Source organism: Anolis sagrei, chromosome 5 (assembly GCF_037176765.1).
Source record: "Anolis sagrei isolate rAnoSag1 chromosome 5, rAnoSag1.mat, whole genome shotgun sequence".
Taxonomy (NCBI): domain Eukaryota; kingdom Metazoa; phylum Chordata; class Lepidosauria; order Squamata; family Dactyloidae; genus Anolis; species Anolis sagrei.
Genome location: NC_090025.1, coordinates 180,676,258 through 180,692,478, shown reverse-complemented (window position 1 = coordinate 180,692,478; position 16,221 = coordinate 180,676,258). Strand labels below are relative to the sequence as shown.

The 16,221-nt window shown below is 40.9% G+C and overlaps 1 protein-coding gene across 1 annotated transcript in view; it reads left to right on the top strand.

Annotated features, from left to right (window-relative positions):
* LOC132775755 (aldo-keto reductase family 1 member B1-like) overlaps positions 1-13,488 on the top strand; it is a 32,487-nt gene extending 18,999 nt beyond the window's left edge. The window contains exons 6-10 of the mRNA XM_060776664.2: positions 5,786-5,892; positions 7,104-7,185; positions 8,911-8,994; positions 9,971-10,053; positions 12,953-13,488. Coding sequence (XP_060632647.2) covers positions 5,786-5,892; positions 7,104-7,185; positions 8,911-8,994; positions 9,971-10,053; positions 12,953-12,995 — 399 coding nt within the window. The 3' untranslated portion in view covers positions 12,996-13,488. The remainder of the gene's footprint in view (positions 1-5,785; positions 5,893-7,103; positions 7,186-8,910; positions 8,995-9,970; positions 10,054-12,952) is intronic.
* Positions 13,489-16,221: the final 2,733 nt, after the last annotated feature.

Sequence of the window (16,221 nt, the reverse complement as noted above, 5' to 3'; positions counted from 1 at the left end):
AGCTGATGGTTTGGCACAATGAGTGAAACCTAACCCAACTTGTGCTGACACTAAGTGTCCTTGCCAATACAACCCTTTTTTCTCGTTGCATTCCAGTTTAGAACACAAAACCAGATTTCCCAAAAAGGGCCTTCTGGAACAGACATATGACTTTCCTCTCTGGTGTTGCGCATTGATGGGCAGGCAATCCACCAGAAGGGATGAGCACACTAATGGGCCATTTTGCACTCCTTCAGATAGCCCTTGTCCCACAGTGGTCCTGAGGCAAGCCTCGTGAAATTCCTGATGTGGTGGGTTTTGAAATGCTTTTGTGCATGTGGTTTGGAAAAAGCACTGTGCTGTTTCTTTGGTTGCTTTTAATGAACCCAGTGCATTCAAAAGTTGTCAGAATGGTTGATTTGGTTCTTCTATCAACCTCCAGTCATGTGGTTATTTTGCATTTAATGCTACCACATCTGACAAGGAACACAATGGGTTGTTGTAGGTTTTTTCGGGCTGTATGGCCATGGTCTAGAGGCAAGGAACACAACATTTTTAAACATGTATTTTGTTCCCTTTTCTTTTCATAAAATGCAAGCTTTCAACAGCAGAAAATACACATAGGGAAGAATGGAGGAAAGTGTAACCATATCTCTCAAGCCCCTTCTACACTGCCATATAAAATCTAGATTATTTACTTTGAACTGGATTACATTGCAGTGTAGACTCATACAATCCAGTTCAAAGCAGATAATGTGTATTATCTGATTTGATAATCCAGATTATATGATGGATCAACACTTCCCTACATCCCAGGATCTCATTCCAGATTATTTTTTATCCTAGATTATCTGGCAGTGTAGACTCATATAATCCAGTTCAAAGCATATTGGATCAGATCCTGGAATATCGGGCAGTGTCAAGCCAACCTTAGACACGTTAATTTATATTATCTGTAATCTAAATTACAGATAATATTAAGATAATATTACAGATAACACATTAATTTATGTTATCTGTAAGGCTGGATGTACACTGTCCTATGTCCCAGGATCTGATCCAAGATTATCTTCTTATACCAGATTATCTGGCAGTATAGACTAGGGCCCCTTCTACACCGCCATATAAAATCCTGATTATTTGCTTTGAACTGTATTACATGGCAGTGTAAACTCATATAGTCCAGTTCAAAGCAGATAATGTGGATTATCTGCCTTGATAGCCTGTATTATATGGCAGTGTATAAGGGGCCTCAAGATGGACCTACAATGGTCTATATCCCAGGATTTGATCCAGATTATCCGATTTGAACTGGATTATATGAGTCCACACTGTTAGATAATCTGGGATTAAAACATAATCTGGGATCTGATCCTGGGATGTAGGGCAGTCTAGATCCAGTCCTATATAATCCAGTTCAGAGCAGATAAACTGGGATCTGATCCTGGTATATAGGGCAGTGTAGATCCAGTCCCATATAATCCAGTTCAGAGCAGAAAATCTGAGATCAGATAGAATCATAGAATCAAAGAGTTGGAAGAGACCTCATGGGCCATCCAGTCCAACCCCCTGCCAAGAAGCAGGAATTTATTTATTTACTGCATTTGTTGACCGCTGTTCTCAGCCCTAGGGCGACTCCTAGGGAATATTGCATTCAAATCACCCCTGACAGATGGTCATCCAGCCTCTGTTTAAAAGCTTCCAAAGAAGGAGCCTCCACAACACTCCGGGGCAGAGAGTTCCACTGCTGAACGGCTCTCACAGTCAGGAAGTTCTTCCTCATGTTCAGATGGAATCTTCTCTCTTGTAGTTTGAAGCCATTGTTCCGCGTCCTAGTCTCCAGGGAAGCAGAAAACAAGCTTGCTCCCTCCTCCTTGTGGCTTCCTCTCACATATTTATACATGGCTATCATATCCCCTCTCAGCCTTCTCTTCTTCAGGCTAAACATGCCCAGCTCCTGAAGCCGCTCCTCATAGGACTTGTTCTGGGATCTAAGGTAGTATAGATCCAGCCTTAAATTGCAGGAAAACTAAACCGATTGACCTCCCTCTTATAACATTTTAGCTTTGATAGTGAGGTATATTTTGGTTTTCTCTATAACAGAAATAGTAGTTAAAGTTCTGCTTTCCCCACAAAGCAAGCAAAACACCAGGACTTTGTGGCTGGGATGCATAGTAGCATAAAATATGTACCATGGTGTTGCTGTCTGTAGTAGAAAGTGAAACTGTACATAGAAGCTATTGATCCTGGTTGCTTATTTCCATCCATACTGGAGGGCAGCTTTCCCATCACTTCTCATGTTGGAGAAATTTTCAGTTCATTGCTCCATTTCCTTTCTCAATGTTGCTACTAAACCACAAACAGTTATAGCTGGTGCAATTCTCTTGGACCAAGTTATTTTTATAGAAAGAAAAGAATGCAGATCATGCTCTTTATTAGCAGCACCAAGAATTTTACTAGTATCTCTACCCCTTGTTGAGGAAATGAGGTCCACAACTTCCATTGGCCATTTTTCATTAATTTTTCCAGTTCTCCTAAAATATGTAAAACTTGCTAAGGTTCTCCAGAATCCTAGAGCAGATGCCAATATGCACATCTCTGAGGCATTCCTGCTCTGTGCATATGATGCTCTGCTGACCTTGTCTCAAAGGTCCACACTTGAATTATTGCAATTTCATTAATTGGAACGAATTAGAAGAGCTTGAGTTGAGGACCCAACACAGTATTCGGCTTTATGTATCACAATCCTTTTTTTGGGCGGAAAAAGAAAATCAATTACTGGGAGATATGGATTCCATAATAAAATAATAGGATTGTTGTCTGAATATGTGTACATCATGTAACTGCACTAGTATTGTTGGCAGTGACTAGATTTTGCTTTTATAACGGGAGGCTCAATGCACTGAAATTTAATGTTCTACCATGACTAATCTATATCACTTGAGGCTTACATTTTATCATTCTGGTGTGTTCCTTCCGCAAAATAAATTTAATTCTTCATGCCTTTTTATAAGGAAACAAAAAGTCCACTAATCTCACTCCTTAAATCATTCAACATGGACATTGAGATTTGGTTTCCTCATCTTGCTAAGCTTACTGTTTGTTACCTATTATCTGGATATTCAAATTTCCATAGCTGGTACATCCGTTTTTGGTATCCACATTTTTGTGGTTCTGATCTATAATAGCAGTTCATGACAGTTTGGTTCTGTGGCACTGAAAATTTCTGCCGCTTCTGTAGTTGTTTTGCTTCCAGTTTCCCTACAGGCCCGTGGCCTGGTTGCTCAGCAGTGGGTCCTGGTTCCTGTAGCCCAGGAGAAGCCCAGAAGAAGCACTCGCCGTGGTCCTGATTATCCTGGACAACGACCGAGCCAGTACAGACTTCTGGCTTCTTTCATCATATTTAAATGGGTTGGGTGCACTTAGTTCTACTTCTGGCTTGGTTGAACCTGCTGGTAGTTTACACTACCGTCAACACAGCTCTCAACATCATAGAAGCAGTTAAGTCCTGTCCCGTCCCCCCACGACAAGGTGACACCCAATGGGGGGGGGGGTTACTTCTTCTTATTAATATTATTATTATTATTATTATTATTATTATTATTATTATTATTATTTACCTGCTTCTCCTGGTGACTTGAGGCAGAGTACAACAAATTCAAAACCAAATGGGCATAAAAATACAGTAAATTACTAAATTTCATCAATAAACACACACATATCCATATATATTTATATGAAAGCTTATGCCAAACATGGTAAAAGAACTGACATATGGTGGTAATAGAATGCAAATCAAAACTCATGATTGAAAGTTGACTGGAAGAGATTGGTCTTCAGTTGCATTTTAAATTCCAATGCCTCATTTAACTTTTGGAGCTCTTCCGGCAGATCATTCCACAATCTTGAGGTGGCCGATAAAAACGTCCTCTGGGTGTCCGTTACCAATCGAGTTTTGGTTGGTTGGAGTAGCCACCCCCTAGAGGACCTAAAGGGTGGATTGTGCAGGAGAAGATGATCCTGCGGGTAACCTGGGCCCAAACCATGTCAGGCTTTAAAGGTCAAAACCAACACCTTGTACTTTGCCCAAAAACTAATTGGCAGCCAGTGAAGTGACTTTAATATGGATGTAATATGCTCACTACTAGATGTTCCTGTAACCAATACGGTTGCCATGTTTGGAGTTTCTGAACTTGCGCTTGGTACAATGTACAGCGCATTGCAGAACCAATGTACAGCGTATTGCAGAACTTTTAGATTATCAGTGTGTGCACAACAATATTTTGGCATATCAGCCAAAGCTGGTAGTAAGCACTCCTGACCGTTGCATCTACTTGGGACAACATTTGGAAAGATGACTCCAAAAGCTTCCCTAGCTGTGGACACAGTCTTTCAGGGGAAGTGTAACCCCATCCAGAACTGGTTGACACACCTCCATCCCCAGATTAGGACACTTGATGGCAAGCACCTCTTATTTTGGATTCAGTTTCACTTTGTTTTTCCTTATCCAGCCTGTTACCTCTTCCAGGCATTCATTCAGAAGAGATACACTACCAGCTGAAGCTGTTTTTGAAGGCATGGAGAGATATATTTAGGTATCATGAGCATACTGATAACAGCCTGCCCCATTCCTCTGGATGATATCTCCCAACGGTTGCATGTAAATATTAAAAAAACATTGGGGATATAATGGCTCCTTGATGGATGCCATAAAACAGCTCCTTTTTTGAGCTATCCCCAAGCACCACTATCTGAAACCTGCCTGAGAGGTACGACCAGAACCACTGTAACACAGTGCCTCTGATTCCCAGCCCCTCCAGGCGTTCTTGAAGGATACTATGGTCAATGGTATTGAAAGCCGCTGAGAGGTCTAGAAGTACCAACAGGGACACAAACCCCTTGTCAGTGTTGAGATGGAGATCATCCACTAAGGTGACCATAGTAGTCTCAACTCTGTATCCTCCTCTGAAGCCAGTTTGAAATGGGTCAAGGAAGTGTGTGTCATCCAAGAGCTCCTGGAGTTGGTGGGCAACTGCCTTCTCAATTACTTTGCCCAAAAAACAAAGGTTAGAGACTGGTCTGTAGTTATTAAGATTCAGGAGATCAAGGGAGGGTTCTTTTCAGCAGCAGTCTAACTACTGTTTCTTTTAAACAGGATGGAAAATTCCCCCACCCTCTCTTCCAAGCATTTGGTTGACAGTTCCAAAAACTAGAGATGAAATCCAGATCAGTCCAAACTATTATATTTCTAAAAGGTTTAAAGAAATAGACTCACAACTTAGTTAAGTCATGTGCACTTTCTGGGTAATCTTAAGTAATACACAAGTGCTGTTGAATGTATTTCATTTGTCTATTCAAAAGTGCTAGAAGGCTTATTATTAACAAGGGGGTAATTAGATTACTCTGTGGTCTACATCAGTAATAATGCATAAATCAAATTTGGAAATCCTGTTGAGAGTAAAATGGGGATTACAACAGATACATTTAGCAATGAGAGTGGGCCCTCAGGGAATGCTATTATTTTCATTAAAGGAAAACATTGTGTGGATTTCAGTAGGGACAAGCCAGACTCTGAAAAAGCTGTTTTCCTTCTTAACTATGAACAATTGTAGAAAATTACCATAGATGTTCCCAAGGCAGGAATAATGATCACTGTTCTGTTATAAATTCTGTTTGGTTGAGTTTATTAATGCTGTTACTAATTCTATTCTTCGGATTTCAAACCGCCTTGAGTATTTATAAGAAATAAATACTGAAACATAATAAAATGCTCTGAAATAAAGCCGTGGTTGCATCTCTATTCCAGATTGAATGTCATCCGTATCTTACTCAGGAAAAACTGATTAATTACTGTCAATCCAAAGGGATCACGGTGACAGCATACAGCCCCCTTGGCTCTCCCGACAGACCATGGTGAGAAACATGGGGGGGGGGGGGTTGTTTTTTTTTGTCATGTCAGGAGCGACTTGAGAAAATGCAAGTTGCTTCTGGTGTGAGAGAATTGGCCGTCTGCAAGGACGTTGCCCAGGGGACGCCTGGATGATTTGACGTTTTTATCCTTGTGGGAGGCTTCTCTCATGTCCTTGCATGAGGAGCTGGAGCTGATAGAGGGAGCTCATCCACCTCTCCCCGGATTTGAACCTGTGACCTGTCGGTCTTCAGTCCTGCCGGCACAGGGGTTTAACCCACTGTGCCACCGGGGGCTCCAGAAACATTGGTGATCTTCTTTTCTTTAGCACCGTGGTTCTCAACCTTCCTAATACCACAACTCCTTAATAGAGTTCCTCAGGTTGTGGTGACCCCTGACCATAACATTATTTTCGTTGCTTCTTCATAACTGTAATTTTGCTACTGTTATGAATCGTAATGTAAATATCTAATATTTACATTCACTGGAAGAAATTTAGCACAAATACCAGATACACCCAAATTTGAATACTGATGGGGCTGATGGGGAGAATGATTTTGTCATTTGAGAGTTGTAGTGGCTGGGATTTATAGTTAACCTATCCACCAACAATGGGATAGAACCAAACTTGGCACCCAGAACTCCCATTACCAACAGAAAATGCTTGGAAGAGTTTGGTAGGCCTTGACCTTGAGGTTTGGAGTTGTAGTTCACCTACATCCAGAGAGCACTGTGGACTCAAACAATGGACCAAACTTGGCACAAATACCCAATATGTATTTTTCATCAGATATCATTTTAGATCATTCTTAAACACCGATCTGAAAGCAGCATGAAAAAACTCTATAAGAATGATCCAAAATTATATCTGATGAAAAATACTTGTTGGCTTGTGTAATCTGGGATCAGATCCTGGGATATAGGACAGAGTAGATCCAACCTCAGACATCTAGTAGTTACGTATGCTGGTAACCCATGTTCCACGTAATGGCGGATAAGTGCCCATATTGCCAATGTAAGATGAGCTCCCTCTGTGTCTTTGGATCACATGGGATGGAAAATGGCAATCTGTAAAGAAATTTCCCATGAAATGGTACAGGAAATGTATGTACATCTAGTCAGCCCAGATGCAATTTGGCTGCTCTTTTCTTCCTATTAAATACAGGGTTGTTTTTTTTGGTACCATAAGTATGACATTATTGTTCTTATTTTTTAGGGCCAAGCCGGAAGATCCATCTCTCCTGAATGATCCTAAAATCAAAGAGATTGCAAATAAGCACAATAAAACTGCAGCACAGGTGAGTGTGAGCAAAAATGTTCAGCTGAAAAAAATTGAATAGGTTGAAAGTGTAATACAATTGAAAAATTGAATAGTTTTTCATAGTGGAACAGATGGCAGACTTCGGGGAGGGGGTACTCTTAAAAGAATCTCATACAAAGAGATGCTATGTATTGAAACTGTTGTTGAACTTAGAATCATAGAGTTGGAAAAGATATTGTGACCCATCCAGCCCAACCCCTTTCTGCCCTCTGTATCTACAGATTCTCCATCCATGGATTTAGCGGCCCTTTAAAGGCAACCATAACACTAATGTGGCCCCCGATGAAAATCAGTTTGTTACCCCTACAAAGTCATGGTAGCAGAGTTGTAAAAGAATATTTCATTATCATCACTAGCCGTCCCCTGCCACGCGTTACTGTGGCCACATGGGGATTCTGTGTGGGAGGTTTGGCCCAATTCTATCCATAGAATCATAGAAACAAAGAGTTGGAAGAGACCTCATGGGCCATCCAGTCCAACCCCCTGCCAAGAAGCAGGAATATTGCATTCAAATCACCCCTGACAGATGGCCATCCAGCCTCTGCTTAAAAGCTTCCAAAGAAGGAGCCTCCACCACACTCCGGGGCAGAGAGTTCCACTGCTGAACGGCTCTCACAGTCAGGAAGTTCTTCCTAATGTTCAGATGGAATCTCCTCTCTTGTAGTTTGAAGCCATTGTTTCGCGTCCTAGTCTCCAAGGAAGCAGAAAACAAGCTTGCTCCCTCCTCCCTGTGGCTTCCTCTCACATATTTATACATGGCTATCATATCTCCTCTCAGCCTTCTCTTCTTCAGGCTAAACATGCCCAGTTCCCTAAGCCGCTCCTTATAGGGCTTGTTCTCCAGACCCTTGATCATTTTAGTCGCCCTCCTCTGGACACATTCCAGCTTGTCAATATCTCTCTTGAATTGTGGTGCCCAGAATTGGACACAATATTCCAGATAACACAGAGCATATTGTTGGTGGGGTTCAGAATGCTCTGTGATTGTAGGTGAACTATAAATCCCAGCAACTACCACTCCCAAATGTCAATATTCTATTTTCAAACTCCACCAGTGTTCACATTTGGGCATATTGAATATTTGTGTAGAGTTTGGTCCAGATCCATCATTGTTTGAGTCCACAGTGATCTCTGGATGTAGGTGAACTACAACTCCAAAACCAAAGGACACTACCCACCAAACCCTTCCAGTATTTTCTGTTGGTCATGGGAGAATTGTGCACCAAGTTTTGTTCAATTCCAATGTTGGTGGGGTTCAGAATGCCCTTTGATTGTAGGTGAACTATAAATCCTAGCAACTACAACTCCCAAATGACAAAATCAATTTTTTTTAGTGAAGGACATATATTGGGTTGTTAGGTGTCTTGTGTCCAAATTTTGTGTCAATTCCCCCAGTGGTTTTTGAGTTCTGTTAATCCCACAAACTAACATTACATTTTTATTTATATAGATTATTATTATTATTATTATTATTATTATTATTATTATTATCACCATCATTATTTCTTATCCGCCTCTCACCTCGGCTCGAGGCCATAAATCCATGAAAAACACTTGCAGGAACCCAGCTGAGAAGTTGAATTCACAACTTGGCTTATGAGCTTCTTACCTGAAATTGAATTCTGCCCTTGGCCTGAAAAGGCTTTAAAACATATATTGAAGACAACAAGAAATTTTGTCTTTGTGTCATCCTGGTTCTTAGGTCCTGATCCGGTTTCATATCCAAAGAAATGTGATTGTGATTCCCAAATCTGTCACCCCTGCACGAATTGAGGAAAATTTCAAGGTAAAATCAAAAATAACTGTTTGTCTATATCTGTTGTGTGTCTTTGGCATTGAATGTTTGCCATATGTGTACATTGTAATCCGCCCTGAGTCCCCTGCGGGGTGAGAAGGGCGGAATATAAATACTGTAAATAAATAATTTAAAAAGTGGATTCATTTTGACTGTGTTTGCTGCTGTTTCTCCTTGAAGCCATTTTATCAGCATAACCCCGGAAAAATATGAAAATTAAGAGGAAGTCGATTCTTGTCTTCTGACCCCTCTCTCACTTCCCCACCTGGAAATTAATTCATAGAATCATAGAGTTGGAAAAGACCTTGTCAGCCATCCAGTCCAACCTCATTCTGCCAGGAAGCAGGAAAATTGCATTCAAAGCACCCCCGGCAGATAGCCATCCAGCCTCTGTTCAAAAGCCTCCAAAGAAGGAAACTCCACCACACTCTGTGGCAGAGAGTTCCACTGCTGAACAGTCCTCACAGTTAGGAAGTTCTTCCTCATGTTCAGGTGGAATCTCTTTTCCTGTAGTTTGAAGCCATTGTTCCACATCCTAGTCTCCAGGGCAGCAGAAGACAAGCTTGCTCCTTCCTCCCTATATATATATATACATACATATACATATACACATATATGTGTGTGTGTGTGTATGTATGTATATGTATATGTATATATAGTGTCAAGGGCAGACCAAACAGTTGCATTGCTTTTTTTAACAAACAAACAAAACACAAAGTTTGCAAGCTTGGTAGTTGATTAAATGTCCTTTGACCAGTATCTGGCCACTTGGAGTGCCTCTGGTGTTGCTGCAAGAAGGTCCTCCATTGTGCATGTGGCAGGGCTCAGGTTGCATTTTAGCAGGTGGTCTGTAGTTTGCTCTCCCTCCCTTTGCCTTCCCCTCACATATTTATTCATAGCCATCATCATGTCTCCTTTCAACCTTCTCTTCTTCAGGCTAAAAAATTCTTTTTTATTCCTTTGCCAGGTATTTGACTTTGAGCTGTCTAAGCAAGAAATGGAAACCATTCTCGGTTTCAATAGGAATTGGAGAGTATGTGCAATGGGCATGTAAGTGGCAACATTTGAAAAACTTTTTTAAAAACACCCCCAATGTCTGATTCTGGTGGCAAGATTAATGTAGAGCAGGACTTTCATGCAGTGCTTTAATGACTGGTTTTAGAAATGTGTTATTTGAGTATAGGTGGCTTAAACATTATTTTAATTGTATCAGTTAGGATTATTACCCAATAACCAGTGTTTACTAAGAAGTGTACAAGTACAGTATGAACATACAAGCAATAAAATGACAATGTATTGTCGAAGGCTTTCATGGCCAGAATCACTGGGTTGTTGTAGGTATTTACTGGCTATATGGCCATGGTCTAGAGCAGTGGTTCTCAACCTGGGGTCCCCAGATGTTTTTGGCCTTCAACTCCCAGAAACCCTTACAGCTGGTAAACTGGCTGGGATTTCTGGGAGTTGTAGGCCAAAAACATCTGGGGACCTCAGGTTGAGAACCACTGGTCTAGAGGCATTCTCTCCTGACATTTCGCCTGCATCTATGGCAAGCATCCTCAGAGGTAGTGAGGTCTGTTGGAAGTAGGAAAAAGGGTTTATATATCTGTGGACAATTTCAACAGAAGGGAGGAAACCATGAAAATGAATAAAGTCTGGATACCAATATTAAAAAAAACTCTAAAATTACAACAGCACAACAACAGAGAGGAAACAAACAAGGACATCTAATCACCTCTCAACAAAAGTTTGCTCCAGGCACTGCCAGGCCATCAAATGCTAATCAAGGTGGTCAGTTGAAACATTCACACCTAGCTCCAGCAGACAAGAGTCCTTTGTCCCACCCTGGTCATTCCACAGATATATAAACCCACTTTCCTAATTCCAACAGACTTCACTACCTCTGAGGATGCTTGCCATAGATACAGGCGAAACGTCAGGAGAGAATGCCTCTAGACCATGGCCATATAGGCCAAAAAACCCTAAAACAACCCAATAAAATGACAGTAAAATAATGGTAAAATAGTACAAAATGAAATGCACAATGGGGTAAAACATTGTAGTACTTAGGAAACACACCAAGAAGCTGAAAACATGTTTAAATACCTCTTAAAATAAATGGGTGGATAAACAGGGCTTTGCTTGGTTGCAAAAAGATGGTAACGTGGAAGACAAATAAGGGCATTCAGTAGCAAATTTAGCCAAAGGCACTCTTTCTCCCTTGCTCCCAATTTGAAAAGCATTGATTCCCTTCTCTATTCCAGTGGTGCTCCAGCAGCAAGGAACTGAAATGTATGCTCAGTTATTTCCTAAAGCGCTGCGGTGGCACAATGGATTAAACCTTTGTGCTGGCTGAACTGCTGACCAGAAGGTCAGCGGTTCAGATCCGCGAGACTGGGTGAGCTCCGTCTTGTCAGCTCCAGCTTCTCATGTGGGGACATGAGAGAAGCCTCCCACAAGATGGTAACACATCTGGGCATCCCCTGGGCTATGTCTCTGCAGATGGGCAATTTTCTCACACCAGAAACAACTTGCAGTTTTGCAAGTTGCTTCTGACACGATTTTTAAAAGTTATTTCCTAGCAAGTATTTATCTATAGGATATAGTACATTTTTCCTCTTCAAGAAGTACTTTGATGTGGCTCATTCCATACTTGGGGGCCTTTGAGATTCTGCCATAGTAGTTTAATTGATATTGCTATTTAATAGGGCAGAAAGGTCTAGACTAGAGACAATAACTCCACAGATTTCACACAATGTTTCATTATAACAAATGTCAAGGCTATTATTTGGACATTGCTTTAAATCATAGCATTCTTCTACACATTCCAAACAAACAAGTATCTAATTAAAATTTTGCAAGTGCCTGTTTTATTCGGCATGACAGGAGAAGAAATCTAGCCACTCTAGCTTTTTCTCTTTTGGAAGCACTTTCGCCAGTGCTTTTGGGCTTAGAGCAGCATTTCTCAAGCTGGGCGTCAGAGCCCCTGGGGGGTTACGAGGGGCATCAGAGAAGACACCAAAGACCATCAGAAAACACAGTATTTTCTGTTGGTCATGGGGGTTCTGTGTGGGAAGCTTGGCCCAATTCTATTGTTGGTGGTGTTCAGAATGCTCTTTGATTGTAGGTGAACTATAAATCCCAGCAACTACAACTCCCAAATGTCAAGATATATTTTCCCCAAACTCCACCAGTGTTCACATTTGGGCATATTGAGTATTCATGCCAAGTTTGGTCCAGATCCAACATTGTTTGAGTCCACAGTGCTTTCTAGATGTAGGTGAACTACAACTCCAAAACCCAAGGTCAAGGCCCACCAAACCCTTCCAGTATTTTCTGTTGGTCATGGGAGTTCTGTGTGCCAAAATTGGTTCAATTCCATTGTTGGTGGAGTTCTGGATGCTCTTTGATTGTAGAAGAACTATAAATCCCAGCAACTACAATTCCCAAAAGACAAAATCAACCCCCCACCCCACCAGCATTCAAATTTCTCTGTGCCAAAATTGTTTCAATTCCATTGTTGGTGGAGTTCAGAATGCTCTTTGATTGTAGAAAAACTATAAATCCCAGCAACAACAATTCCCAAATGACAAAATCAATCCCCCACCCCACCAGCATTCAAATTTGGGAGTATCATGTATTTGTGCCAAATTTGGTCCAGTGAAAGTAAATATATCCTACATATCAGATATTTACATTACCATTCATAACAGTGCAAAATTAAAGTTGTGACGTAGCAACAAAAATAATGTTATGGTTGGGGGTCACCACCACAACATGAGGAACTGTATTAAGGGGTCACAGCATTAGGAAGGCAGAGAACCACTGGCTTAGAGGGTCCCAGGGCTGAAAATTTCCCTATCCCTGGTCTGAAATTCAAAGTTTATGCAAACAGACATGAGCATTGATATAGTTGGATTGTTGTTTCTGATTAATACCTTTGTCTCTTTAGGGCCGTCAACCACAAGGATTATCCATTTAAAGCTGACTATTAAGGCCCAGCTGTGAATGTTTTGAGACCGAAGAATGGACTGTTTGTCTGTATTGAGTTTGTCTTTTAAAAATAAACTGTCCTTTCCACATCTCACCTTTGTTGGCTTTCTCCAGCCCAGATTCAATATATTATGAACAACAGAATTTTATCTTTCGCCTTGTTTGATGGCGGGATCATTTTTACCAAGACAAATAGCTAAAGTTGGAAAGAGTTAAATTCCATATTGTCACATACGTTGAAGTTCTGTCACGTGGTTTTCTCTATCCATCTAGAAAGAGAGTGGGTTAACAGCTTAATAAAGGGGGGAAATTTGAAGTTTCTATTTTTATTATTACAGGTTCTGAACAATCATTTGCCTTGGCTTCATATTGGGGCTTTAACGTTTTGATTGGGCGAGGGGTATTTTGTTTTTATCTTTTTTTAAAGTTACCAAAAGGATTTCGAGCATATCCTTCTGTTCCATTATTTCTAATAAAATTATCTGGTTCCTATAATGGCATTGTTGGTGTTTTTACTGAGTGGGATACTGGGATACAAATACTGCCCATGCAAAGCAGGTGAACATAGCATTGAGCAAAACATGCAGAATAATCACAGGATGTCTTAAACCTACTGTTGATAAACTCTACAAGCTAGCTGGCATTCCCCCCCCCCCCCCTTGATTTGAGTCTACTGGGAGGAGGCTGGTAGCCATGTAGTGGATGGCTTTCACAGGTTGAACACTGTGAAAGCCACCCACTACATGGCTACCAGCCTCCTCCCAGTAGACTCAAATCAAGGAAAAGCTTAATGAGAACTACCACTCCTCTTGGCGTCCCCCCAGCAACAGCAAGGGTATCTGGGCAACTAAGTCAGAAAACCCAATTGGATGCCCCCCCCCCCCCCCGCAAGAGGGTCTTCCTCCAGGGGCAAACCAAGAATGGGCAACTTGGAAGTCCCTGAACAGACTCAGAAGCGGAGTGAGCAGTTCAAAAGACAACCTGGCAAAATGGCACAACCTAAGAATCCCACACCTTGTGTGGCTGTGGAGCAGAACAGACAACTCTGCATCTGTATGCTTGTCCACTAAGCCCTGCCTCACGTACAGATGAAGAATTATTGGAGGCTACAGACAAGACTGTTGCTGTTGCCCGTTTTTGGTCAAAAGATATTTAGCCGCCTGTGCTCCTTCTATTTTTATACTAATTTATGCAATGCTTTTGATACGAAATAAATAAATACTGGGGGGGGGGGCGACTTTATTTATGCAGTATTTCAATAATCAAGATCTTTATTGTAAAACAAATCTTTCTTTAATGTCCTGAGTGCCCTGTTCGTTCAGGGGCACTCAGGACATTAAAGAAAGATTTGTTAGACCATATTCAAATACTTATTCTCCTCAATTTAGCAGTTGAAATGAGCACAGTGTGCACTTGTGGAATCTACTTTGTGTTTTCTTTCCACTGGTATCACATGGTCCATAAACCACAGCCAGGTGCACAGTGCCAAGGAGTGGGGTGGAACAGAGCCAAGTGCCTACTATGGACTAGGATGAAGTGCTCATCCATTCCTATACAGTGTGACTCCCCATACCCTTGGGACTGATACTCATGGTTATAGCTATCTGACAAAATATGTCCTCTCTATGAATTTTCGAGGTCCTCTAGGCAATTCTATAATATGGAAGTTATAGAGTCACCCTGGAGTATCTAGGATATTTCTAGAGAGGATAGCTCTCTAGGAATTTTCTAAATTCTCCAGCACAACTCTAGAGTAGTGTCCAGATGGAAGTCATTCACTTTATACATGGCCATCATGTCTCCTCTCAGCCTTTTCTTCTGCAGGCTGAACATTCCCAGCTTTTTCAGCAGCTCCTCATAGAGCTTGTTCTTCAGACCCTTGATCATTTTAGCCACCCTCTGGACACATTCCAGCTTGTCAACATCTCCCTTCAATTGCGGTGCCCAGAATTGGACAATGTAATGCATTTGTTCACTAAACTTAACATCATTTTGAGCATTGTGGCTTTAGACATCCATGTTCAGAGGCAGGATGTCATTCAATATCAATGTTTGGTCAGCAGTAGTAGATGAAAGCTATTCATGGTTTGTTTGTAGGCTCCTCAAAGGCAGCAGGATGGTTATCTGAACCAGCAGGTCACTCAGGACATTAAAGAAGGTATCATTGGGTACAAAGAGATAAGTCACATAGTCTGTCATGATACACATGAAGACCAATTTTTGCATTCTTTGCCACACTTTCACAACTGTTACATCATCACTGATAAGCAGGCTTTATATATAGTTGTCACTGTCCAAAATTTTAAGGGTTTCTGAGGCTGGCTCTACACTGTTTCACAGTTCCAGAATATAGGTTAACTGCTTTGAACTGGATTATATGAGACTATACTACCATATAATTCAACTTAATACAGTTAGTCTGAATTCTGAAACTGCATTAAAGTATATGGCAGTGTAGATCCAACCTAGGTTAAAGTCCAAAAATATATAATATTTTTATATAATATATATAAACAGATTCAGTATAAGAACACAGATAAAAACCATAGTCAATTCCTAGAAAATGTGTCATTTCATTTTCTAAGAAAATAACAAGGAATACTATTCATTGCCTAAGAAAACCCTAATAAATTCATGGGGTCATCTTGCCATCAACAGGCAATGTGAAGGCCCATTTTCACACAGGGCAGGGATGGGGAACATGTGATATCTAGATTTCATTGGAAAGTAACTCATGACTCCCTATCATCATAGCTAGTGGTGTCAATTGGAAGTTACAGGGCAACAATATCTCGAGGGCAACTTGGTTCGCATCTAGGAAAGCAGAAGGCTCCATTGTGCTTTCTAGTTTCTTCTTAGATTGTATTACCCAGAATTGAATACAGTACACCAGCTAAGGTCAAACCAGTACAAAATAAAAATGGAACCATTATATTATGCGGTCTGCAAATTACAGTTCTGTTAATGCAGCCTAAAATCACATTAGCCTTTTTGTTTTGCTTTACAGCTGCATCAATATTGCTTATGTACATTTATCTTATGATCAACTAGAATGGCAATGTGTGTTCACACATACTATTTGCAAGGCCAGAATTACTCCAGCATAGTATCTAGACATTTCGTTTTATGTCTAAATGAGACTGGCCCTTCAGTCTAGATTAACAAAATGAAATGCAAAGAAAACAGAATTCCCTTTCAGACATACCAAAGGCTAAATCAACACATGAC